The sequence below is a fragment of the Paroedura picta genome, chromosome 7 (genome assembly GCF_049243985.1).
Source record: "Paroedura picta isolate Pp20150507F chromosome 7, Ppicta_v3.0, whole genome shotgun sequence".
Lineage (NCBI taxonomy): Eukaryota > Metazoa > Chordata > Lepidosauria > Squamata > Gekkonidae > Paroedura > Paroedura picta.
In genome coordinates this window covers 17,287,784-17,311,800 of record NC_135375.1, presented here as the reverse complement: position 1 = coordinate 17,311,800, position 24,017 = coordinate 17,287,784, and the positions used below count along the sequence as shown (strand labels likewise).

The following is a 24,017-nucleotide window of genomic DNA, read 5'->3' as shown; positions in this document are numbered from 1 at the left end:
GGGAGTCAGTTCCCCTGAGTTTCGGAGAGCCAGGGTGGTGAAGGAGACAGGTCTAGTGCTTGGGGGAGAGCCCCACCCTGCCATGAAACCTGATGGTTGAACTAGTCACTCTCTTGCCCTTACTCTTGGCCCGGCCTACCTCACAGGGGTGCTGTGAGGACAAAACAGGGGAGGAGAAGGATGTCAGCCACTTGGGGGGAAGGAGAGAGGCATAAATGAAGCCAGTCCTTCCAGGGCAGATGAAGCAAATCAATCAATCAATACTACAGGTGTCACACCCTTTGGTCCATCAGCTGACTACAGGTGTTGCAGATGAGTGCTCAGGGTGGCTAGGTTTCAAATCTTTTATTGGCCTTTTATTGGACTGTTTCATAGGAGTGTAACAGAAACCCAAGTAAACGGGGAGGATCCAATGAGCTACATGTCTTTTTGCAGCCATATACAGCGCAATGTTAAGGGAACTTGATTGGAAATAATTGTCAACATATGAAGCTTCCAGGTTTACCTTTGATGTAATCTTTTGGTTGCTTATGTGCCTATGTTTTCCCAACAGATTCTGGAATGGTTATAATCAAGAAGAAGAAGAAGCTGTTTGTTTATACCTGGTTTTTCACTACCTGAAGGAATCTGAAAACAACTTACAAACACCTTTCCCTTCCTCTCCCCACTACGCAAACCCTGTGAGGTAGGTGAGGCCGAGAGAGCTCGGAGAGAACTGAGACTGGCCCAAGGTCACCCAGACAGCCACATGTGAAGAAGGAGTGGGGAATCAAACCTGGTTCTTTAGATTAGAAGGCCACTGATCTTAACTGCTACACAAACTGGCTCTCAGAAGGCGATGCATGCAGAGACCCATCCAGATGGATTTTGCCCTGTCCACCTTGATGTGGCTAAAAATGAAAATGTAACAATGTGCATTTTGTTGCCATGTTCACTTCACTGAGATCCTAGCTTAGAGATTTTTGCGCACAAAACTACCATCGCCTAGGATTCTCCCACCAAAGCTGCTGGTCTGTATTGTCCTTTTGGGGAGAGGGAGTCAACCTTTTAGGTGAAGAGGGCTGGTAGGAAATTTAGAAATCAGCTCCCAGGCTCAAGATAAGGACGACTGCTTAACAGACTTAGAGGAAGCATCAAGGTTTCTTCCAACCTTCATAGCCCAAGTTTTTGGTCCGGAATATCCATCAACCCAGGTGCACATCCCTCTTGCTAGATCGGGATGGCTCTGCAGATGTAGAGGTGCAAAGGGAGGGCGACAGAGTGATCAGAGTGTCTGAATAGTTCAGCAGTGGAATAGGCTGCCTAAGGAGGTGGTGAGCTCCCCCTCACTGGCAGTCTTCAAGCAAAGGCTGGATACACACTTTTCTTGGATGCTTCAGGATGCTTTGGGCTGATCCTGCGTTGAGCAGGGGATTGGATTAAATGGCCTGTATGGCCCCTTCCAACTCTATGATTCTATGATTCTATGAAGAGGGCCTAGATTCAAATCTCCACTCAGTTCTCACTAGGGGGAACCGTGGTCCAGCCACTGTTTCTCAGCCTAGCCTACCTCCCAGGGCTGTTGAGAAGACGGAACAGAACCCCATGAAGGTTGTACAGCTATCCTGAGAGGAAGGGCTAGATAAAGAGCAAATGGAATGATAGAATCAGAAATAAGGCCAAAACCCAAAAATATTGATCCAAGTACGCCCTATGGGCATGAGAAGCCAAATCCTCAGAATCCAATTTGCCTCTTATCCTAAGCCACAGATCTGCCTTGTTATTAGGATGCCCAAATCATTCCTAGCTATTTTGGGAACTCTTCTTGATTTCACAATTAAACTGGCTCAGAGGTAAATGCCACCGAGGGTGCTTGCTCCCAAAGAAATGAGCGTGGGATCAATTGTGAGCGAAGGACTCAGGGGCTCATGGGAACTGTAGTCCATGGACATCTGGAGGACCACAGGTTGACTACCCCTGAGTTAGAGAAGGCTTTCTCAACCTTGGCTCTGTGAACCCCTGGGGTTTCTTGGCCACCCTGCATGGGTGGGAGTTAATTAATTTTAATATATATATTTTAAAGGTGTTAAACATTTATCGGGTGATGGGACGCTAGATGGTTGTATCGACCTGCCCTCCCCCCTTCCAAAATGGCCAGTGAGGGTCCTGGAGTGGGTGGGAAGGGGTGGGGCCCCAGGTGGGCGTGTCCACAGCTCTGCTTCCCAACCATATTCTTCACGGATCGTGCCACTTCTGGGGTTTCTCGAAGCCTGGAGAATGTTTCAGGGGTTTCTCAATGATAAAAAGCTTGAGAAAGGCTGAGTTAGTGCAAAAAAATCAAGGAGGTGTTAGTAGGAACAAGCTGGGGGTTGCCAAAGAGTTGGGAGGGGAGAATAAACAATCAGACAACCCTGTGGGGTAGATGAGGCTGAGAGAGCTCGGAGAGAACTGTGACTGGCCCAAGGTCACCCAGACGGCCGCATGTGAAGAAGGAGTGGGGAATAAACAATCCAATAAACAACCAGACAACCCTCCAGCCTCAATTTCCAGGTCCTGTTGGCTGTCAACTCTTGGGGGGTTTCAGCAGATGAGCAGCCCCCTCTCTTGGGGGGGGGGGCTAGAGAGGGTCCTTCTTTCTTTTCAATTTTCAGAGGTGTATTAGAGGAGAAACTCCAGTTTGCTCTCCAGGGAGCTACATTCTGCAGATCTCCTGATGGATGATTAAATGGGGAGTCCCGCATCACAGCAATGGGTCTTATTGCTTTCGGGGCCCTGGGCCGAAGACAAGGCCCACCCCAAGCCACTTTTGCTCCTCCCTAATCCCTCTGAAGAGCAGTCCATTTCCACAAGGCCCATCTCTCCAAAAACTCACCACCGTTTGCCTCTGGGCTTTATTTCCCACCAACTCAGTCTGCTGCCCCACTCCCTGGGCAACTGCAAGGAGCGGGAGAACTGATTGGACTGTTGTGCTATCACACACACCAATGTCCCGCCCCCAGAACTCCACAATCTCTGCAGCAGGGGTAGTCAACCTGTGGTCCTCCAGATGTCCACGGACTACAATCCCCATGAGCCCCTGCCAGCGAATGCTGGCAGGGGCTCATGGGAATTGTAGTCCGTGGACATGTGGAGGACCACAGGTTGACTACCCCTGCTCTGCAGGACCGACCATGGCCAGTTTCCCCATTGATCTGTTCTTCACCCCTCTGACCGACTCTTAGTCTCCTGTTGACGTTCTCTGCCCCTGAGAGCATGGGAAGGCTTATGCACATAATAATTTTTTTCTGCATTTATGGGGAGTTCCCCAAGAACGGAGTGGCCCCTGACTCATGATCGGGCAGCAGCCTGGTTTTGCTGATCTGGAGAGTGGCACAAACCACCCACAGCACCCTTCCTGCCAGTCACGACCACCAGTCTGCATTCTCCCAAAGTCTGCGGACTAGGAGAGATTCTCCTGAGAAATCCAGAGTTCTGCAGGGACTTGGCTGACCCCATTCAGTCCAAGAGGGTCCGATCAGGAGAAACCAGGCCTCTGACGGGGCCTTCTTGCACACCTCCTGTACAAACAGCTCCATGTCTTCGCCATGGCCTACCGCAAAGAGAGCTGGGATATGAAAATGACTGCAGACACTAGGAGAAAAACCAGGAAACCAAGAGCAGAGTTAGTTGTAATTGCCTGCAGGCCTCATCCTGTCACCACCCAGTCCTGGATCCCAGCGGCAGAGATTGTGTTGTGCCTTGAATGCTAAGGGGCTGGGATCAACTGGATGTCAGGAAATGTCGAACGACGAACATCCGGGGGTTTTGTACCCCACTTTTTACTACCTGAAGGAGTCTCAAAGCGGCTCACAATTGCCTTCCCTTCCTTTCCCCACCATAGACCCCCTGTGAAGGAGGTGGAGCTGAAAGAGCTCTGAGAGAACTGAGACTGGCCCAAGGTCACCCAGCAGTCCTCATGTGTCTCAAAGCAGCTTACAATCACCTTCCTTCCCTCCCCCCATGACAGACACCCTGTGAGGTAGGTGAGGCTGAGACAGCTCTGAGAGAACTGTGACTTAGCTCAGTCACCAAGGCCTCCTGTGTCTCAAAGGGACTGACAGTCGCCTACCCCCTTCTCTCCCCACAACAGACACTCTGTGGGGTAGGTGGGGCTGAGGGAGCTCTGGGAGAACTGAGACTGGCCCAAGGTCCCCGAGCCAGCTGCATGTGGAGGGGTGGAGAATCAAACCCAGTTCTCTGGATTAGAGGCCGCCACTCTTAACCACGTGACGCCAAGCACTACATGACACTGAAATAGTGGTTAGGGGGTTGGGCCCTCTTTGCTATGACTGTGCCGCTTGATCCATGGACTACATGGACTACAATTCCCAGAAGCCCCTGCCAGCGAATGCTGGCAGGGGCTCCTGGGAATTGTAGTCCATGGACATCTGGAGGGCCGCAGTTTGACTACCTCTGCTCTAGGGAAATCTAGGGCAGGAGAGGGGCTGAAGAAGGATCACCCCACCCCAAAGGTTGCCAGGTGCGACTGGAGCTGTGCTCTTTTCCCGCTGCTCCGAAAGAGGTTGCCGGCACCTTGGGGGAACAGGCCGCTGTGTTCTTGCCAGGAAAGAGGCAAGGGCCCCGGGGACCAGGCAACCCCGGAGAAGAAGCTGTCGGCCCAGCCAAAGGCCTTTTCTTCCTTCCCCCAGAGGGACGGGGAGGGGGGCTCCAGCGCAAGGGGGGCGGCCATTAGGGAGCACCGGGTGTTAATCGCCACGCCAACCTCCTAATGGCGCGCCTATTCGCCGCGGCAGATAACAGCGGGGCCAGGCCCGGCGCTCGTTAACCATCCAGCGACAGCCAGTCCTGAGCCAAGGGGAAGATCCCCGGCCATCCCTGACCGTAGACGCCTTGCCACGGGGACCACCGGGCCTCTTTCCCTCCCCCCAATCCCTCTTTCCGTCCCTAATTGAAAATCGTTCAGATGAGGGGGGGAGGGAGGGTCGGGAAGGAGGGTGTGTGTGTCTAGCTTAGCATAAGTGAAATTTATCGCAAAAGGTGAAAACAATTAAATGCCCCCCTCCCCCCTCCAAGCCAAGGCAGGGCGAGTTGGACGACGGCTGCGGCATAGGATAGAAATCCACAACTTCGCCTAAAAGACAGCCAATATTTCTTCTTTCTTTCTTTCTTTCTTTCTTTCTTTCTTTCTTTCTTTCTTTCTTTCTTTCTTTCTTTCTTTCTTTCTTTCTTTCTTTCTTTCTTTCTTTCTTTCTTTCGAATGACATCCACAGACATCTCTCTCCCAAAAGGGCAGATTTCTGCTCGGGCAAACCGCCGAAACAATTAAATATGTAAAGAAATCCGTCCAGCGGCCCATCTCGCCCTGTGGGGGCTCAGCATGAATTTTTAATCGCGCGGGGAGAGGAGAAAAGAGACGGGCCGAGACAGCGGCCACCTTCCCCAAGCGCTCGCTCGGGGCCTTTGAAATTGACCAAGCGCTGCGGCCGTCGGCTGTGAAATTGACTAGATCCCCCTTCCTCAAAGGTGACATTTCCTTCTCGGGTAGAAACTAGTCAAAAGCTCCAGGATATTAAATTTAATTTAGCCTCCCCTACTCCCCCTCCCTCCGCCTCGCCTAGACCCAGTTCTGTAGCTACCAAACCCTTAAAAAAAATGCTTCTCTCCCCCCCACCCCCCTCTTCCAATCTTCTCACTTCTCGGCAACCACGGAAACAGCTTTTAATAATTCAGAGACGCGGGCTTTCGGGACGCTTCCTCAGCCCTTCGCAGAGACTGCATCCTTATACGGGAACAGCCCCCAAACCGGGTCTTTCTGGAGCTAGGAAGTTGGACGTCCCGCTCCCCAAGAACGCCGCAGCCTCGCCGCGCTTGTTGCGAAGGAACCGGGCTGATTCGGAGGCGACGCCGGATCCATAGTGCTGAAGGCAGGCGGAGTCCTTCCAGGAGGAGATCGCCGGAGAGCCCTCCCCCCCAAGGTGCTAGTCCCTCGCCCGCTTTTCACATGTCCGGGCCACACTGGACCGCTTTGTTGCCGCGGAGTCCAAAATCTGCTCCAAACACGCAAGAGAGAGAAAGGGAGCGAGGGAGAGAGCATGCGTCTGTTTGTGTGCGTCTCAGGAGCCAAGTTCCGCTTCCTAGCGCTCCTCGGAAGGCAACCGGCTCGCGGGCTTGCAGCAGGGCTGCAAAGAGCCGAACGGGGCCACCAGCCAGCAGCTGGAGCGCCCCGAAAGGGAGGAACCAAACCCCAAAGCTTCCAAGGTGTATTTGGGCACCTCCCAAACAACCACGGGGAAAACGACCCCTCTTTGGGCCGCGAAGGCCGGCAAAATAACAACCCGCCCCCCAAGTCCAAAGACGCCTGTGCAGGCCGCCCCACTGCAATCTATGGGGCTTGCTTCCCAAGGGCTTGCAATAGAGGGGGGGGGATGTCTGAGATGGAAGCCTGGCGTCCCTGCGCCGAGATTTCCTCCACTGGGTCCCCATCTTTTGAAATGAGAAGCGAATTTGCCTTCCCTGCCTCCCCTTCTGTTGGGTTACAGCGAGGGGGAAACACCGCCCGGAGACACCCCCCCCCGCGCCCCCCGCAGAACCTCCCCGCCTTCCCCTGGCTTTGTTTTATTAGCGCAAACAAGCCGGCTATTAAAAGGGGGAAGACCACGCGAAAGCCCGGTCGATAGACCAATTCAGAGATTTCTCACGTTAATTATCATCACTAAGACCGAATAAGAAAGGAGGGGGAGGGGAGGAGGAGGAAGAGGGGGGGTCCCCCGCACCTTTCGCGGATGCCGCGCGGCCACACTGCCTGGGGTGGGAGAGAGGGGGGGGGGGTCAAAGCGCCATCCTACACACAGGCGCGCGCGCGCGAACAAAGGATGTCAAAAGCCACACACACACACACACACATACGGACTGCACCGGAGCGCAGCATACCCCAATTCTCCCCCCTTTGCTGAGTTTTCCACCCGCGGTCCCACCTGGCTCATAATGCAGCCAACACAGATGCGAATAAACCACAATTCACTCCAGTTGTCGCCGGGTGGGGGTCGGGGTGGGGTGGGGGTCGGGGTGGGGGGGAGAAAGACAAGAAAGCCACCTTCCTTCTGCCCCCCCTCCCACGGCGTGGGGAGGATTTGAAATCGCCTAGCAATGACCCCCACGGGACCACTGGATGAGCGTGTGTATTTGGGGAGGGACACCACACACACACACACACACACACACAAGGATTTGGAAGGAATCCCCCAGTCGCCTCTCCGAAAGGTATTACCGAGTCGTTAGTCCAGCCCCCCCCTCCCCCACCAATCAATACCAGCCAACGATTAATTGCTCGGGCCCGAGATCAATCGCACTACAGGTGAATGAGGCGACGGGCAGGAAGGGAGGGGGATTCCTCCCCCCCCTCACCCAATGCATCAGAAAACAGTCCCCTCAAAGTGGTTCGTGTGCGAGAATGCCAGGCGACACGGGGAGGGGGGGGGTGTCCAAATGGAGCAAGGAGAAAACAAAAGGTCTCCGCCGGGTCGCCACAGAACCGGCTTCGGACATCGGGGCTACCAGTGGGGCTACCGACCCAGCCGGATGGCTTTTCGCCCCTTACTGGCTTAGATCTCCCAGGAACTGCCAAATTATCGGCGCAAACACACTCTCTCTCTCCCCCCCCCCACCCCGTTTGCAATGCGTAGCCCACGACCCCTCTCTATTTACAAATATCACCCACTCGGCTGGGCTTTCGCCTGCCCTCTTGCATGCATTCGGACAGCGGCCGCGAGCCTGCCATTTGCACGTATTGCTGTGCACGCCCGGCTCGAGAGGGTTTATTTTGCCAACAACTCCCGCTGCAATTTGTCCGTCCCCCGGTCCCCCCGTCCCCCTTTCATCACATCGCCTCGCCAACCTTCAATTTCTCGCTCTCTTTAGAACAATAGAGGTCTCCGCCGGCCTGCCTTTGCGGCCGCTAGAGGGAGCCCGCGAGCAACTCGGCTCACATCAAAAGAACAATATGCCCCCCTCCCCCAACCCGAATGGGTTTGTTGTCCTTTTTTTTTTTTTTTTCCCCACCGCCTCTGCCCGATCTCGCCAGGCTCTCCTGCGGGGCTGCTCTCCCCTCCATACACACGCCCCCCCCCACCCCCACCGCACCCCGGTCCAAAGGGGCTTGCCGGTGCATTCCGCGGGTCGCTTCAATCCCTATCCCTTCTGCACCAGTCCCGGATCGGGCTCTCTCGGCGTGTGTTTTCATTTCTCATCGTTTGCACGGATCCTGACTTGGGGACTGCACGCAGCCACCCAGACACACACACACCCCTGCACCCCCGGGACAAAAGCGGCAGGCAGCCGAAACACCCCTCTCCGCTTCTCCGGCCACCCAGTCAGGCCCATGGTCGGCGGCCAGGAGGGAAAGTGAGAGTTCTCCTACACGCCTCGGAAGATGAAAGAGCCAATAACTGGGAGAGCCAATGCAAGAGCCAATACCTGGCAGCGGGGAGACCCTCCACCACAGAGACCGAGAGAACCCCCCCCCCCCTCTTCCAGCACTCATATTTTTAACAGTTTTAACAGTGAGACGCCTGCCAACCGGGGATCCCTTCCCTGGAGGAGGGGGACAAACAGACAGACAGGCAGACAGACCTCTCCTCCTCGGGGCAAGTTGGACGGGCGGGAATCCACGCACGCCCCCCTCTCTTTCTCCCCTCCCCCAGCAAACGCAACCCAAACCTCTCCAAGACAGGGCTGACCTCCGGCCATGCCCCTTCGCAGCTGTCAATCTCGGCGCGCCACAAACAGGTCAGGCACATACACACAACCCCCTTCCCCCGAAGCCTCCGATCCAGGCCTTGCCTCGTTCGCGGTGGCCCCCCCGTCCCGTCGCGTCCCGTCCCGTCCCGTGCGGCTGCCGTCCGCCGCCAGTCCTCCGCGGGCCCCGAGGCCGGCCCGTGCGCCGCCCCGTCTCTCCCCCTGTGACCGTCGAGCCTTACCGGCGAGCCTGAGCGCGGACATCCTCTGGAACTCGGGCTCCTGCAGCCATTTCCACATCCTGCGGAAGGTCTCCCTGCCGGACTTGAGCTTACTCCACGGTTTAGGGTTCCTTAGGAGGTCGGAGAGCGTGCCCTGAGAGCGGCACAGCACCCGCTGCGCGAAGATGGCCTGCGGGATGCTGTAGCGCTTCAGCTCGGCCGTGATGCGCTGCGCCACTTCCTTGGTGTTGATCTCCTCCAGCTGCCCGCCGCCGCCGCCGCCGCCGCCGCCCACCTGGGGCCCGGCGGCGGCCGAGGACGACGAGGGCGGCCGCTCCCTCCCGCCGGGGCCCAGGACGGCGCCGTGGGCCTGGCCGTGCGCCGGGTGGTGGAGGCCGTTGAGGTGGGGCAGCAGGGGCGCCGGCGGGGTGGGCAGGCCGCGCGGCAGGTGCTGCAGGGCCGCCTCGAAGTTGGGCCCGAGCATCTTGTCGTGGGCGCCGGCGGGGGGGGCGGCGGCGGGGGGGCCGTAGCCGTGCAGGCCCTGCGGGCTGTTGTGCAGCGGGCCGAGGCCGTTGCCGAGCGGCGAGAGGCTCTGGCCCATGGGCGGCATCTCCTTGTAGGGCGGCCCGTAGAGGTTGTTCATGGCGGGCAGGCCGCGCTCGTCGCGCATGAGGGTGAAGCTGCCGCTGACGTTGGCCGGCAGGCGCTGGTGCGGGTGGGCGTGCGGGTGGTGCGGGTGCGGGTGCGAGGGGTGGTGCGGGCCGTGCGGGCCGTGCGGGTGGTGCGGGTGGTGGGCGGCGTGCGGCGGGTGGTGGTGGGCGTGCGGGTGGTGGAACTTGTCCGACACGGTGGAGATGGGCGGCAGCGGCTGCAGCGGGGTCAGCGTGGTGTAGGTGCCGCTCATGCCCAGGCCGGGCGGCGACGAGTCGCAGGGCATGCTCATGGCGTGGTGCAGCGGGATGGACAGCTCCGGCCGGTAGTCGCCCGCGCCGTCCAGCAGCGAGGCCATGCTGCTCACCATGGCCGAGCGCGACGGGGCCGGCGCCAGCTCCGGGGGGGCCGAGGCGGCGGCGGCGGCGGCGGCGCGGAGGGCGGCGGCGGCAGCGGCGGCGGCGCGGCCGGCGGCGGCGGGCGCGGGGTGGTGGTGCGGGCTGGGGCTGGCGAGCAGCTCGGGCTCAGGGCCGTGCAGGGGCCCCAGCGTCTCCAGGCTCAGCTCCGGGTTCATGGCGCAGCTCTCCAGCTCTTTGGTGAGGCATCGATAGGAGGTGCAGGCGGTCTTCATTCAGTCCATGGGCGCGGGCGAGCCGGCCGGCGGGCGGGCGGGTTGGCGGCGTCGCGGGCGGGGGCCAGTCGGCGCTGGCCTGGCGGAGCGGGGAGGGCGGGGGTCGCTGTAAGGCCTCTCGGTGGCGCGCGTGGGTGCGGGTGGGAGTGCGTGGCGGGTGCGGGCGGGGGCCGGGGGGGGCGGAGGGGGGGCGGGGGAGGGCGGCCGGCCGCACTGGAGGCTTCAGCCCGGCCGGCGCCTGGCCTGCCCGCTGCTGCCGCTGCCGCTGCCGCTGGTGGTGCTGCTGGTGCTGCTGGCGCCGCTGCCGCCTCCGCCGCTGCCCATGTCCGAGCGCCTGGCCTGCTCTCGCGTCTTCTGCCGGGCGAGAGCCGGAGCTGTCCAGAGTGGCGCGGCCGCCCGGCAGCCCAGCCCAGCCCCGGCGCGCCAGCCAGAGGCAGGCGGCCCGGCCCCAGACTGACGCCCCGCTCGGCCACTCAGCGGCCCCCGCCACCACGGCCCGGCCAATGGCGAGAGAGAGGGGGAGGAGCGCCGCGGAGGGGAGGGCAGGGAGAGGGGGCAGGGGAGGGGAGGGGAGAGGAGGGGGCGAGCGGAGCCGGCCTCAAGCGCCTTCCCAGCCGGCGAGGAGGAGGAGGAGGAGGAGAGGAGGAGGAGGCGGCGGCGGCCGGGGAGGGCCAGGGAGCGCGGCTGAAGGGGCGCCGGGCCTGCCGCTCCGCTCCGCGGGCGCACAAAGGGGAGGGGAGGGGGCGAGAGGGGAGGCCACGCCCGGCAGGAGGGGTGATCAGGAAGCCCCTTCCTCCCTCCCTCCCTCCCTCCCTCCCCCCCTCCCCCCGGCCCGGGCAGGGTCTCCCCCTATGTGCCTCGCGCGCCCAGCCACAGCCGCTCCCCCTCCCCTCCGGGGCGGGCCAAGGGGACCCCCATTCCGAAGCTGCGAGGAAGCCCCGAGCCAGGCCAGGCGAGAGAATCTACGGATTCCCCCCCCTCTCCCCGGGACTTCCTCGGCAGGCACGAGCCGCTTGGATCGAGGGGCTCCCGCCCTGGAGGTTGGGTTCCGTCCTCGCCCTGCGAGGTAGACTTCGGGGTTAGGGGGGGTGGAAGGCCGACAAAGAGGGCCACGGGAGAATGCGGAGAGCGGAGGGGAGCGGACAGGCGGGAGGTTGGGAACGCCGAGGGGGTTTTCTGACTCTGTCCGGCCCGACCCCCTTTCCAAAATACCTTCCAATGCCCTCGATCTCCTCTTTACGTCTATTTCTTCCCTACTTTAAAATCCCGTTCATCGTCCAGTACCCTCGGCCAGGCTCACATTTTTCTCCCACGTCCGTCCTATGCTCACAACAACCCTGCGAGGTAGGTTCGTCTGACAGAGAGTGAGCGACTGGCCCAAAGCCGCCCAGCGACGACATACGGGGCCTTTCTCCTAAGAGGAAGAGAGAGGCAAGACCTCTGCCCCAAAGAATTCATAATCTGCAATAGAATCCACGGCTAGTTGGGGTTGCCAACAGGCCTGGAGGAGAATCTCTTGCCCCTTGAACAGAAGTTTCATTGGGTGTCCTTTGGTGTGTACTACTATGTCGAGTGTGCTGCGGGTCGGATCCTGTTGTGTAATGTTGCGTCATTTAATGTGTCAAGTTAAACTTCAGTTCTGTTTGTCAGACTTGGGGTTATTTCTGCCACCCTCACGGTTTATGGAACGGCCTCTCTTGGCGACCCACTCTGTGCCATCCGCCTGGAGTCCAAGGGAGAAAAGCGGCCTATCAATAGGGAGACAACCATTTTAGCGTTGATCGTAGGGCAGAGTTACACCCAGAAGGCCCTGGTCCTAGAAAACAGGTAACCAAGGAGGGGTAGGCAGACCGACTTGGCGACCCCCCTAAATCCTCTTGTGTAAATTCTCAGTGCGCCCAGTGGCAGCTGGGGACAGTCGAGATAGATAATAAATGAAAGAAAGTGAAATTACTAGAATGGACAGATATATATTGGATGGATGGATGGATGGATGGATGGATGGATGGATGGATACATTCTCCTCTCCTCGAGAGTGACTCTGCAGGGGCTGGCCCGGGCCGCAGTCCACCAAGCTTAACTGGTCATGGATCGGGCAGCTGCTGCCTCGACGGCCCCTCCCTCTCCCCTCCCCTCCCCTCCCCTCCCCTCCCCCCGGGGAGCACCATTTCCCGTTTTCATTTGAGAGATGGCCAAGAGTCACAGAAGAAGGTCAAAGGCCTGGCTGGGGAAGGGGGGGGGGGAGAGGTCACCCCTCCCCTCCCCCGCCGTGCATTTTCAAAGCCTTCAACCCAGAGTCCTTTTCTGAATCTTCCCAAAATCTGAACCCCCCCTCCTCATGTGCGAGGGAGTGGGGAGGAAATAAGGAAGTATAAATGCTCCCCATTTCTTTCGTGGCGTGGGGGTTAAGAGCGGCTGCCTCTAATCTGGAGAACAGGGCTTGATTGATTCCCCGGTCCTGCATATGCAGCCAGCTGGGTGATCTTGGGTGTCTCTTGTGGGGAGAACCACAGAATTTGAGCCCAATGGCACCTTTAAGAGCAGCAAACATTTATTCAAGGCGTGAGCGTTGGTGGGCATGCGCAGGAAAGCTCAGGCCCTGAATAAATCTTTGTTGGTCTTAAAGGACTCAATTTTTGTTGGGCTACTTCAGACCCACAGGGCTGTCTATGTGAATCTGTTGTGGGGAGAGGCAGGGAAGGCGATTGTAAGCTGCTCTGAGACACAGGAGGCCCGCTGGGTGACCTTGGGTTAGTCTCAGTTCTCTCAGAGCTCCCCAGCCTCATTTTTCTCACAGGGTTTGCTTGGAGAAAAGCGGGGTACAAAACCTCAGCTCTGTTTGTGTGTCTCTCTGTGGCAGAGCATCTCTTCCCTGCTGCCTCTCTAGGCTCCTGCCACAGGCGCCTTGTCACAAAAACCCCTCCCCCCCAATGAGCACGCATCTTGATGCGCGTCGACCCAGAAGCGCACGTCGGGATCCAGCACGGCCGAGGACCGCAGCTCACGGCGACTTTGCCCAATTGCAAACTTGGCAACTGACCACTTGGGTCTGGCCCCCGTGACCCTCCCCCGCGCCTAATTCCTGGCCTCCACCCTTTTCTGGTGGACCCCTCTGCAACCCACAGCAGCCTCCCCCCCCCACCCAGCCCCCTTGGCTTGGCCAGGAGGAGGACAGGTTGGTCTCTGGCCGGGCTAAAGGGAGTCGAGGCGGCGCAGATGCTGCCATTGTTTAAAGAGACAGTAATTAAGGGCGGGGAGGGGGGGCACATAAGTTTGAAAAGCGTGACCTATTTTCTTTTGATCAGCTGTCAAAGGAAGAGCGGGGGGTCTCCTTAAGACAGCCCCTTCCAGCCCCTTCCAGCTGTTAGAGAAAACTTGACTCAGAGAAGGGGAGGGGGGGCAAGGGGAGAGAGAAGTCCTGCTCTGGACCCGAGAAAAGGTTGAAAAGAAGCATTTGGGATCCCCCCACTCTCCCTAGAGGTCTCCCCCCTAAAGTAGACTCCTCTGCCCTCCATCCATCCTATATATATATATATATGACCCCCTCCCCGTCCTAAGCCTTAGAAAGGCCACTTTGACACCCAAGCAAACCGCCACCCGTTTCAAATCAGTCCCTTCGCAGTAGTTTAGCCCAAGAGGCGGGGCTTGAGAGGTGCTACTCGGGAGTAAGCCTGGTGAATCTGCTCTTGTTGGCGAAAAAGAAAAGGCCATCGTCTCGGGGGGATCTGCCTCCCGAGTCAGCCTGCGCCAGACGGTCCCAGGAGTCAGGCCCCTTGAAGACGACACACACGGTCTCCTCCCGAGTCGAGCGGCCTTAGGGGCTGCCGCGGATCGCGGCCTGCCCTTGGCAGCTGAGCCCTGCAGTCGCTGCTCCTCCAGTCACCAGGGTGACTTTCGTGGGGGGGGGGCGGGACACCCGCAGGGTTTCTGCTTGCCCTTCCGTCGAGGCCCGGGGGCGATCCCAAGGCGCCTCTTGCCCGGACAGCCTCGTGGAGCGCCGGCCGCAGAGGGAGGGCCTCTCGGCCGCGCTTGGCGATCGCTTAACCGTGGCCCGGTTGAAGGGAGGAAGGGAGGAAGGGAGGAAGGAAGGAAGGAAGGAAGGAAGGAAGGAAGCGAAAGAGAGAATAAAAGGAAAGAGAGAATAAAAGGAAGGAAGGAAGAGAGAATGAAAGGAAGGAAGGAAGGAAGGAAGGAAGGAAGGAAGGAAGGAAGGAAGGAAGGAAGGAGAAAGAGAGAGAATGAAAGGAAGGGAAAAAAGAGAATGAAAAGGAAGGAAGGAAGAGAGAATGGAAGGAAGGAAGAAAGAAAGGGAAGTGCCTAAAACTGAAGGGAAAGTCATTTATAGGCCCGCCGAATAAGGAGAATGAGCAGGGCGCATGCACACGAAAGCTGGCACTCAGGATTACACGGTTGCCTTTCAAGGGCTCAGCCTTGAGGCCAGGCTGAGTCGGTCATTCCTCGGGCTGGTCATTCGCACGAACCTGCCTTCGGACTCGGGTTCTGGGGCTACCGGAAAGGCCTGAGGGCCAGACAGTGATGAGAGAATATTTTTATTCAGTGAATTGACGGACTTCGATTATCCACTCAGACCTCTGAATCTGCCATTTTATAACACTTTAAAATGCAACTGCTAATAATAACGCTGTGAATTAATAATAATAATAATAATAATAATAATAATAATAATAATAATAATAATAATAATAATAATAATAATAATAATAATAATAGCAGCCCAAGCCTCCTCCGAAATGTAATCCCGCCAGCCAGAGGTTTAACAGTCGCAATCGTAACCCCAGAAGGTTTTCGACCGGGACAAGCTCTGCCTTTGGCGAATCGCCGGCCCAGCGCGCTTTCTCTCCTTGCACCCAGGCGCAGGCCTCCAAGGCAGCCGCAGACGGGTTCCGCTCGACCCAAACCGCTCGCTCCGCATTCTGGAGACGAAACCGAGTCCGGGTCCAAACGCCTGTCCACCGATTGCAACGCAGCAATCTCAACGCAGTTGAGAGGGGGCCTGCCTCGGCCTTGGTCGTGCAGGGGGCCTATGAAGCCCTCCAGTCCAAACCCCCAATCTCCCCCGTCTACTCGGGAGCCAGTCCAAATGGCTCTCGACGGAAGTGCCATCCAAGAGAGAGCGCCGGCACATTGGAAAGGCTGCTGGATCGAGGCCGCCGTTTCCCGGTGGCCGCAGCGATCCCGTTTCGATTTGGCCTTCGACCCGCATCGTTCCCGTGCTTGACCCGCAACGTCTTCGGCGTTCGACAGACCCTCAGACCCTCCAAACGCGCACGTGGATCGCTTGTCAATGGTGCCCCCGGTCCCTTATCCTTCATTTGGGGGTGAAGCGCGCCAGAGAGAGACAGAGAGAGCGCAGGAAAGGAGGGATCCGATCCTGAGCCTGACATTTCCTTACGAGGAGGGCCCGGGGCGGGGCGGGGGGGGTGCCGGAGGGGTGGGAGACCCCCCGCCCGCGCCCACCCCTGCCGCATCCCGATCTCCTCCGCGGGCTCGGCGGCTCCAGCCGGATCACGTGCGCCAGAGTTTAAAGGTGAGGCGCCGCCATCTCCCACCTCCGGATCGATACTCGCTTTCCCTGCGCAGGCGAGGCGGCCTCCGGCTTCCCCTTCCTTTGTGTGCGCCTTTCCCGGCCTTGGCCTGCCGGCCGCGTCCCGCTCGTCTGAAAGAAGCCTCCTTCCCGGGGTCGAAACGAAGCCGCGCTCCCGCGTTGGGCCGCCGACGCTCTCTCCGCGTTCACACGCTCGCCCAAACCCCCGCCCGGGCCTGGGCACGGCGAACCCGTGTCACACGTCTGAATCCCCCGCGGAAGGCGATCCTGAGAGTGGCAAAAAAAAGCGGACGCTGGGAAGCAACTGGTCCGGCGGCGAGGATCCGGCCTCCCGCGCGGTCCCTTCGCCCCTTGATCCGCAGCCACACAGGCCCAGGCGCGGAGCTCTGCTCTGTCCGTGTGCCCCTTTTGCCACCCGGATTAAAACAAACAGCAGTATTCCCGGAAGGGGAGCTCGGCTCGGGATCGATCCGTGGCTGTTTGATCGGTCTATGCCCCCCCACCGCCCCAACACTGGAACAAAACACACCCCTTGGAGGCTGGGAGGGACGGCGGGGGGCCCTGGTGCTCGCAGACACCCGTGTGTGCACGTAGACTATGCACACGGCCAAGCGCGCACGTGTGTGACTGGCTCAGAACCGAGATCTCCGTCCCGTGTCAGTTTCCTTTGGATTTCCTGGCCCATTGAAACGGACGGGGCGTCCTGTGGGCATAGATCCTGCCCATGTCTAACAAAGCAGGCCGGGGATTTGGGGACGGGGTGGGGGGCAGCCCCACACAACCCAACGGAATCTTCTCGGGAGGAAAGAGGAACGAGTGGCGGGATCGCCTATTTCTCTCGGCGGCACAGGCGCCCCTGCAAGTATTTTTTCTTCGAAATAATCCCTGCGTCTCTTCTGGCCTCCTCGCGGGCCGGGGCTTCTCCTTTGGCCGCTCAATGCCAGCCGGACGGTTGGGCTTTGTTCGCCCTCTGCTCGGATCGTGTCCTCCCCAACCCCTCGGCGTTGCTTCCTGGATGGTCCGTGCCGCCTCTGTGTTTCCAAATTCTGCCTTTTTCTTTGTGGTCACCCGGCTGTAAATGAAGTCAACAAATAAAAGACCAATCAGACAAACAAATAAATCGACCTCTTCCTGGGTCTTTTTCAGCCTGGAGAGGATTTGGGGTGGGGGGTGGGAAGGGAGGTTTTTGCAGGCATTCCCACCCCAAAAAAAACAACAACCCCACAACTCTGGAGATAGGTCAAGATCAGTCAGCCCGCCTGCAGCAGCAGGAAAGAGCCAGGATTTGGCAGCGCCTGAAAGACGAACGAAATTGGGGGCGAGGGATGAGCTCGGCCTTTGAGAGACCCTGGCCCAATTTTGGTCCGTCTTTAAGAGGCTCTTCTCTCGCTCCCTCGGGTCGGGATACTGGAGGAAAGCTTCATATCCAGGTTGGGGGCATCTGAAAATGGTTGGGGGCATCTGTTGAGCGCTTTGTAGGGGAATCCCTTTTAGAGATGAAAACCACGGGGATGAAGACAGAGCAGACCCGGACGGGTTAGTCAGAAGCGCAGTGATATTTTAGGACAAGTTTCATTCATAGAATCATAGAATCAGTCGGAAGGGACCTCCAGGGTCATCTAGTCCAACCCCCCTGTACAATGCAGGAAACTTACAACTATCGGCCCATCCACAGTGACCCCAATTTCAAGCCCACGTGAGAAAGCTTCTATTTCATGGGAAAGCTTCTACTCCAGAATTGAACTTCATTGGCCTTTAGGGTGCCGCTGGACTCCCAACTCGGTTCCCTTGATTCCCACCAACACGGAATCCTTTTTTCCCCTGAAGATAAATCTCTTGGCCCTGAGTTTGGGTATCCTCTTCCAGTTTTTTCACCACGCACCCCCCTTTAACTGTTGAGTCCCCCATGGAAAACTACGCTCCCCCCTCCCCAGTCCTCAGGGCCACGCCTCTGAAGCCACACACGCAAAGAAGCACGTCTGAACACGCCTCTCCTCCCGTTCCCGGGCATGAATCGCGCACCTAGTGACGTGTTAAAGGCACCTCTCCCCCACATCTACACACACACCCCTCTCCAGAAAAATACTCCTCCGTCTTTGATCTCGGGGATATCGCAGGCGGTCGTTTTCGATAGCCTGGAGAAACAGCAGAGGGGGGGGGGTCGAAACCCGAAAGGTTTTTTTTTTGGGGGGGGAGGGCTTTGTGCTGGGGATTTGAACTCTCCCCCCAAGTTTGAGCCTGAGTTTGGAGGGAGGGAGGGAGGGAGGGGGGCTCCCTGCTTCGCTGTCCCCCGGCCATCTGGCACGTGAGCGCGGGGGTATCGATCCGGTCCGCGTGTGCCGGAGACCCCAGGCTAATCCAGCGCGTCGCTGCCCGGCCGCCTCGCCGGCGACGGTGCATCTGGCTGCCTCGGCCGCTCCGCACGGGCCTCCTCCCTCCGGCCTGGCCCGCTTCGGCCCCAGCTCGGCCGGTAAGGGAGCCACGGCGCTTGCGGGGCTTTTGGTCCTTTGCCTGGGGGGAGGGGAGAGAGAGAAGGGGGGCTCTGGGCAGAGGGCTCCGGGGAGGGGGGTTCCGGGCCCAGGGTTTCTTCCCCGAAGGTCTCTCCCCCAGCCAGGCCTGGGGGTCCGAGAGACACCACCCCCGCCCACATCTATACGGTTTCCGGAGCCGGCGGCTGGCGGGGAGGGGGCTGCTTCTCCTATCCCCCCCCTCCAGCTCACCCCCATCCCGCCTCCGCATTTGGGGCGCGGGGAAGCAGAGCCGGCTGCCAGGCGGGAGCCTCGAGGGGGGAGGCCAAGCGGGCAAGAGCTGGGCTATATTTGGGGTGGGGGGCCTGGGGGGCTGGGGGGCTCTGAGAATGGGGGGAGAAGGATGGCCGGGCGGGCTCCACAAGGAGCGTCCGGGGAGGCGGTCGGCTCTCCTGTCTCCCTAACAGTTGTGGGGCGGGGAAAGGGGGCAGGAGACCCGCAGGCCCCGGCAGGCCGGCCGAGCAAGCGCTGCTGTAGGCCTCCCCATCCCCTTCGTGGCGGCCACCCCCAAGGCCTCCCCCCACCCCCAGCGGGCGTCAGGGTGGCGATTCTCGCGATTGAGCAGGGCAGCTCCCTCCGTCGGTTCTTGCCAGCTTGCTCCAGCGGGATCCCTGTGCCGCTTAAGCCAACCCCTGATGGTTTTTCAGCGGCCCCCTCCCCTTTCTGGCTTCTCTTTGGCTGCTGGACGCCCCCCCTGTTTTTTTTTTGTCAATGCCTCCCCCCCCCCCGCCCCTGCGGCCTAGCAGTCCTCAAACATCCCTCTCCCTCCTCCCAGGATCTGTCCGTGGCTGGGCCCGGCCCGATGAAAATGTCACTTTCTTTAAAGGTCAAGCGAAAGTTAATCCCGTGGCTTCCCCGGCGAGGCGATTAGGGAGGGGGGGGGGATTCTTCTCAACGTGCGCCGGGCCAAAGGAAAGCCACCCCCACCCCCCAAGACAGCTCAATTACACTTGGCCCAAAGTCCCAGGCTTCCTTTCAGAGCCGCAGAGAAGGCGATCTCCGCTCGGCGGCACTCCGGACACCCAAACCCGCAGGCCGCCCTCTCCGGCCGCTCCCCTGCTGGGGAAAGAGAAGTGAGGTCGGGGTAGAGGCAGATGGCCCTCCTCTCCCCTGGATGCAGCCCCCGGCCGACCGCTGACTTCCACGGGGTTTGGTCGCCGAAAGGCCAGCAGGTGTGGGCTGAAGTGGGACACGGATCCCGCTGGAGCCAGACGGCGGGAACAGGGTGAGGACTACCCGGGGTGGGGGCTTGGGCGGGCGAGCCCCTTCCCACGCGTGAATCGCCCCGCGGAGTCCTTCGGGGTCCCAAGGGAGGAGGAAAGCACGGAGGACCCCGCCTCGCTAGAGCTATGCATAGACTGGCCGACAGAACAGGATCACGCAATAGCTGGTGCTCTCACTGCTTTGCCTTCAATCCCAGAACTTTCTTTGAGTTTCTGACAGTGACGTTTTTGTTGATGTTGTTGACAGAGAAAGGCTACCGGGGTGGGGGGTGGCAAGTATTTTCCCGCTTCACCCTGCGCTCTCCTTCCTTCCTTCCTTCCTTCCTTCCTTCCTTCCTTCCTTCCTTCCTTTTCACTTTACTTTTTTCTTTCTTTCTAGGTTTTCACTTCTCTCCTTCTTTTTAAACTTTTATTTCTTTTTCTCATTTTCACTTTTATCTTCCTTCTTTCCTGTCTTAATTTTTCTTTCCCTTTCTAGATTTCCACTTTTCTCTTCCTTCCTTATTTTCACTTTCCTTTCCTTCTCTCTCTTTTCGGATTTTCACTTTTCTTTCTTTCTTTCTTTCTTTCTTTCTTTCTTTCTTTCTTTCTTTCTTTCTTTCTTTCTTTCTTTCTTTCTTTCTCCCCAAAGTTCTCCGGTCTTGGCGGCTTCCGGCGACCCAAACTCAATTCAAAGCTGGGAAGGGGGTTTTGAAAGGGGGGGGGGCGGTGAGAGAGAGAGAGAGAGCGAGAGATGGGGCAGCAAACCGGCGCGAGGCCTCTTTGTTCGGGGCCAGGTGGGCGTGAGACCTTTTTTGTTGTTCTCTCCCAAGGAAGGCCAAAGTTGCAGCCGGTTGCGAAGGGGGGCAGACTCTCGGCCAGCAGATCCCTTGGAAGTCTTCGGACCGAGAAGAAGACTCACAGCAGGGGAGGGGAGGGGGCGCCTCGGCCGGGGGTCTCCGCACGCGTGGCGCCCGAGGGAGGAGGGCAAGGGGACTTGGGGGCGCTCCCTGCAGCGGAGCCGCCGACCTCCCGACCTCCGAGCGTGCAAAGCTTGCTTCCCCGCCTTGCAAAGTTTGGCAATCGCCCCCCCCCCCCTCGCCCCCATCTGCACAAAAGTCTTTCCAGCTGGCAAAGGAAGGCTCCGGCTTCTGATCCTGCGATCTTCAAACTGCAAAGCCGATGCCAGACAGCACGCAGGCCCGCCAGGTCGCACACAGATGCACACCCCTTTGAGACTGGGGGGTTAACCTCCCCCCCTCTCCCACGTTCCAAATTTGCCTTCCCGCCCCCAATCCTACAGCCCCCTCGGTTCTCGCAATGGGACGGAAACCGCGCGTCGAGGAAGCGCTTGTGTCCCCCGCTCGCCCCAGGTCAGCCCGATCCGCGGACCTCTGGCGTGGATCTGAAGCCAGCCCCGACCCCGGGAGCCCCAGCCCGCCGCGCCGAATGCGCTCCCCAAACGTCTTGGGCGCTTCAGCTGAACTCCCCCGCGGGTCGGGAAAGGAGAAAAGGGAGACGCTTGGAAGCTTTCATTGGACCCAGAAAGTTGGGGTCTCTTTTCTTCTTTCTTTCTTTTTCTTTTTGGGACGCATATTTAGGATTCTTTAGATCTAGCGCATACAAATATACATATCGTTATCCTTATAGCTGGTGGTAATTCTAAATACTTTTAAATATCTAGTATGTTATATCTACATACTTTAGAGCTAGCATATATATTTATTAATTACATTTTATTAATTACATGCATATACTGCTCTCTCTCTCTATATATATACCATGATCCATAAGTGCAGAATTTTTATACCTGAGCTTTGACAGACACATACAAACTACTCTTAAGTTTATTGTCTTTCAAAGGCTAAGAAAATAATAAAAAAAACAGGACAGACTCAAACTTCTGAGAAAAAGAAAGAAAATAATTTTTTAAAAATAAATATGTGCAGGGGGGGGGCATCATTTAATTGGTTGTTATTTCTGCGGGCACCTTTTATCATCCAGAGTTCAGGGAGAGTCAGGGCTGGTCAGAAGAGCAACACCCCCCCCACACACACAAACACTCCTTCCCAATTGCCAAATGGTCTTTCTTAGTTCTGGTCCGACCTTCTGGGGCAACAGAAAACAACTCTGCTCCACCTTCTATGTGACAGCCCTTCAAGTTGTTGAAGATGGTATCATATCATCTCATCTTAGACCAAGCTCCCTCAAACTTTCCTCAAATGACTCGATCTCCAAACCCCTCACCATCTTCTTTGTCCTACTCTGGACACCCTCCAGTTTGTCTGCATCCTTCTTCAATTGTGGTGCCTAAAACTGCCACTGGACTCTACAGTTTTTCTGCTTCTTAAGACCAACATGCCTACCTACTTGAAACAATACTCTAAAGTGAGGTCTGACCAGAGCAGAGTAAAGTAGTTGTTGTCTGTCCAAAGAATGGTGTAAGGCAGGATGCTGCACTAGATGGACTATTGGTCTAATCCAGCAGAGTTCTTCTTACATTCTTTTGAAGGCTTCAGCCTCTAAACCACTGGTCTGATCCAGCAGGGGTCTTCTTATATGTATGAAGGCTTTGGCCTAGGCCTGTTGTTGATCCTCCAGAGCAGGGGTAGTCAAACTGCGGCCCTCCAGATGTCCATGGACTACAATTCCCATGAGCCTCTGGCAGAGAACGCTGGCAGGGGTTCATGGGAATTGTGGTCCATGGACATCTGGAGGGCTGCAGTTTGACTACCCCTGCTCCAGAGGAACTGGCTGGCCACTGTGTGAGACAATACACTGGACAAGATGGACCACTGGTCTATTTTTTTGTACCTCACTTTTTACTATCCAAAGGAGTATCAAAATGGCCGAGAGAGAGTTGGGGCTGAGAGAGCTCTGGGAGAACTGTAACTGGCCCAAGGTTATCCAGTTGCCTGCATGTGAAGGAGGAGAAGGGGATCAAACCTGTTTCTCCAGGTTAGGTGATGCTGGCTCTTGTGTTTCATCCCAAACTCCCCTCACTTCAGACTGATTGTGATATCCATGTGCATATGGAGTGGATTCCTCCAAACTCATGGCATTAGGATAAGTTTTGCTCACTTACTCGGGAGCAGATCCTATTGATCTCTGTTGGACAGGCTTCCAAGTAACCAGACTGGTTCAAGTTAGAATTTCAGGCAAGTTGCCCTGTTGGTCTCAAGCAACAGAACAGAGTCCAGGGACACCTTGAGGACCTACCTGATTCTGAACAAAAATGTATCCCAACAAAAATTATTGTTGTATAGACAGTGGATTAAAACAAATAAACAATGTAATGAAGAGGATGCTCGGGAAAAACATTTTCTGTTCTTTTGTTTATGACTTTTTTTTTTCACTGTCTGCATTTTTATATTATTTGGCTGTTTCTAAAATAATATAGGCAATAAAATTTAAATCTGGGTATAAGCTTTCGTGCTGCTGGACTCTGTTCAAATGTTTGTGTTCAGATCCGCTTTCTTTTTCTAGGTTCAAAGGTGCTGTAGAGAAAAGCAGTGAGCTGAACTGTTTGATGGGGAAGCCAAACACTTGCATTTGACCTCTTTTTTTGCTCTGTGTGTATGTGTGTGTGTGTGTGTGTATTTTGTCTCACAAAGTAAACATGCATATGTCACAAAGCAGGCCCTGTTAGGGTTTCCTGAATGGATGGGAGTTAATTAATTTTTAATAGCTGCTTTAAACTTATGGGTGATATGTCCATATATGGTCAAGTCAACCCCCCCCCCCATGGCCAATGAGGGCCTGGAGGGGGTGGGAAGAAGAAGAAGAAGAGTTGGGTCTTATATGCCGCTTTTCCCTACCTGAAGGAGGCTCAAAGCGGCTTCCAGTCACCTTCCCTTTCCTCTCCCCACAACAGACACCCTGTGAGGTGGGTGAGGCTGAGAGAGCCCTGATATTCCTGCTTGGTCACATCAGCTTTCTCAGTGTCGTGGCGAGCCCAAGGTCACCCAGCTGGTTGCATGTGGGGGAGCGCAGAATCGAACCTGGCATGCCAGATTAGAAGTCCGCACTCCTAACCACTACACCAAACTGGAAGGGGTGGGACCCCAGGTAGGCATGCACACAGCTCTGCTTCCCAACCATATTTTGCACAATTGCACCACGTCTGGCATTTCTCACAGCCTGAAGAATGTTTCAGGGGTTTCTCAAGGTAAAATAGTTGAGAAAGGCTGTCATAAACCCTGGGCCTGAAAGGCAAAAACAAGGATACTCCTTTCTGTTAATAAGTTTGTCCCTTAAGAGTGCCTGTAGTCGGACTACAAGTCCCAGAATGCTCTAGGAGTAGCTAGGTACGGATAAAAGAGCTTCAAGAAATTAGAAAGGAGCGGGGGGGGGGGAGAGAGAAGAGAACTACGAAGGTGCTCGGGATGCGTCTTCTGTTTCCGGTTTTCCTTCTGCAAGAACAGTTTGTTGCAACAATGAAGATCTTTCGGCGTTAGGAGGTCGTTGCCTGGGGAGAGGGTGTCATAGTCGATCCGATTTACACCT

At 57.2% G+C, this 24,017-nt stretch overlaps 2 protein-coding genes across 2 annotated transcripts in view; one reads left to right on the top strand and one right to left on the bottom strand.

The window, feature by feature from the left end:
* The window catches only part of ONECUT2 (one cut homeobox 2), an 83,343-nt gene extending 72,774 nt beyond the window's left edge, over positions 1–10,569 (bottom strand). Inside the window, exon 1 of the mRNA XM_077346861.1 lies at positions 8,955–10,569. Within this exon, the coding sequence (XP_077202976.1) occupies positions 8,955–10,215 (1,261 nt within the window). The 5' untranslated portion in view covers positions 10,216–10,569. The remainder of the gene's footprint in view (positions 1–8,954) is intronic.
* Positions 10,538–22,130, top strand: LOC143842424 (uncharacterized). Its single transcript, XM_077347577.1, has 5 exons — positions 10,538–10,648; positions 15,088–15,471; positions 15,817–16,119; positions 18,092–18,251; positions 20,345–22,130. Exons 1-5 carry the CDS (start codon positions 10,538–10,540, stop codon positions 21,169–21,171), a joined length of 1,785 nt encoding a protein of 594 aa, XP_077203692.1. The 3' UTR covers positions 21,172–22,130.
* The last annotated feature ends 1,887 nt before the right edge of the window (positions 22,131–24,017 follow it).

Excerpts from the sequence above, each read along its gene's own strand:
- LOC143842424 (XM_077347577.1), top strand. The coding sequence starts at position 10,538 with ATGTCCGAGCGCCTGGCCTGCTCTCGCGTCTTCTGCCGGGCGAGAGCC. Across the intron at positions 10,649-15,087 it reads CCCCGGCGCGCCAGCCAGAG|GCGCAGGCCTCCAAGGCAGC; the intron begins GCAGGCGGCCCG and ends CCTTGCACCCAG. Across the intron at positions 16,120-18,091 it reads AGGATCCGGCCTCCCGCGCG|CGCGGGGGTATCGATCCGGT; the intron begins GTCCCTTCGCCC and ends CTGGCACGTGAG.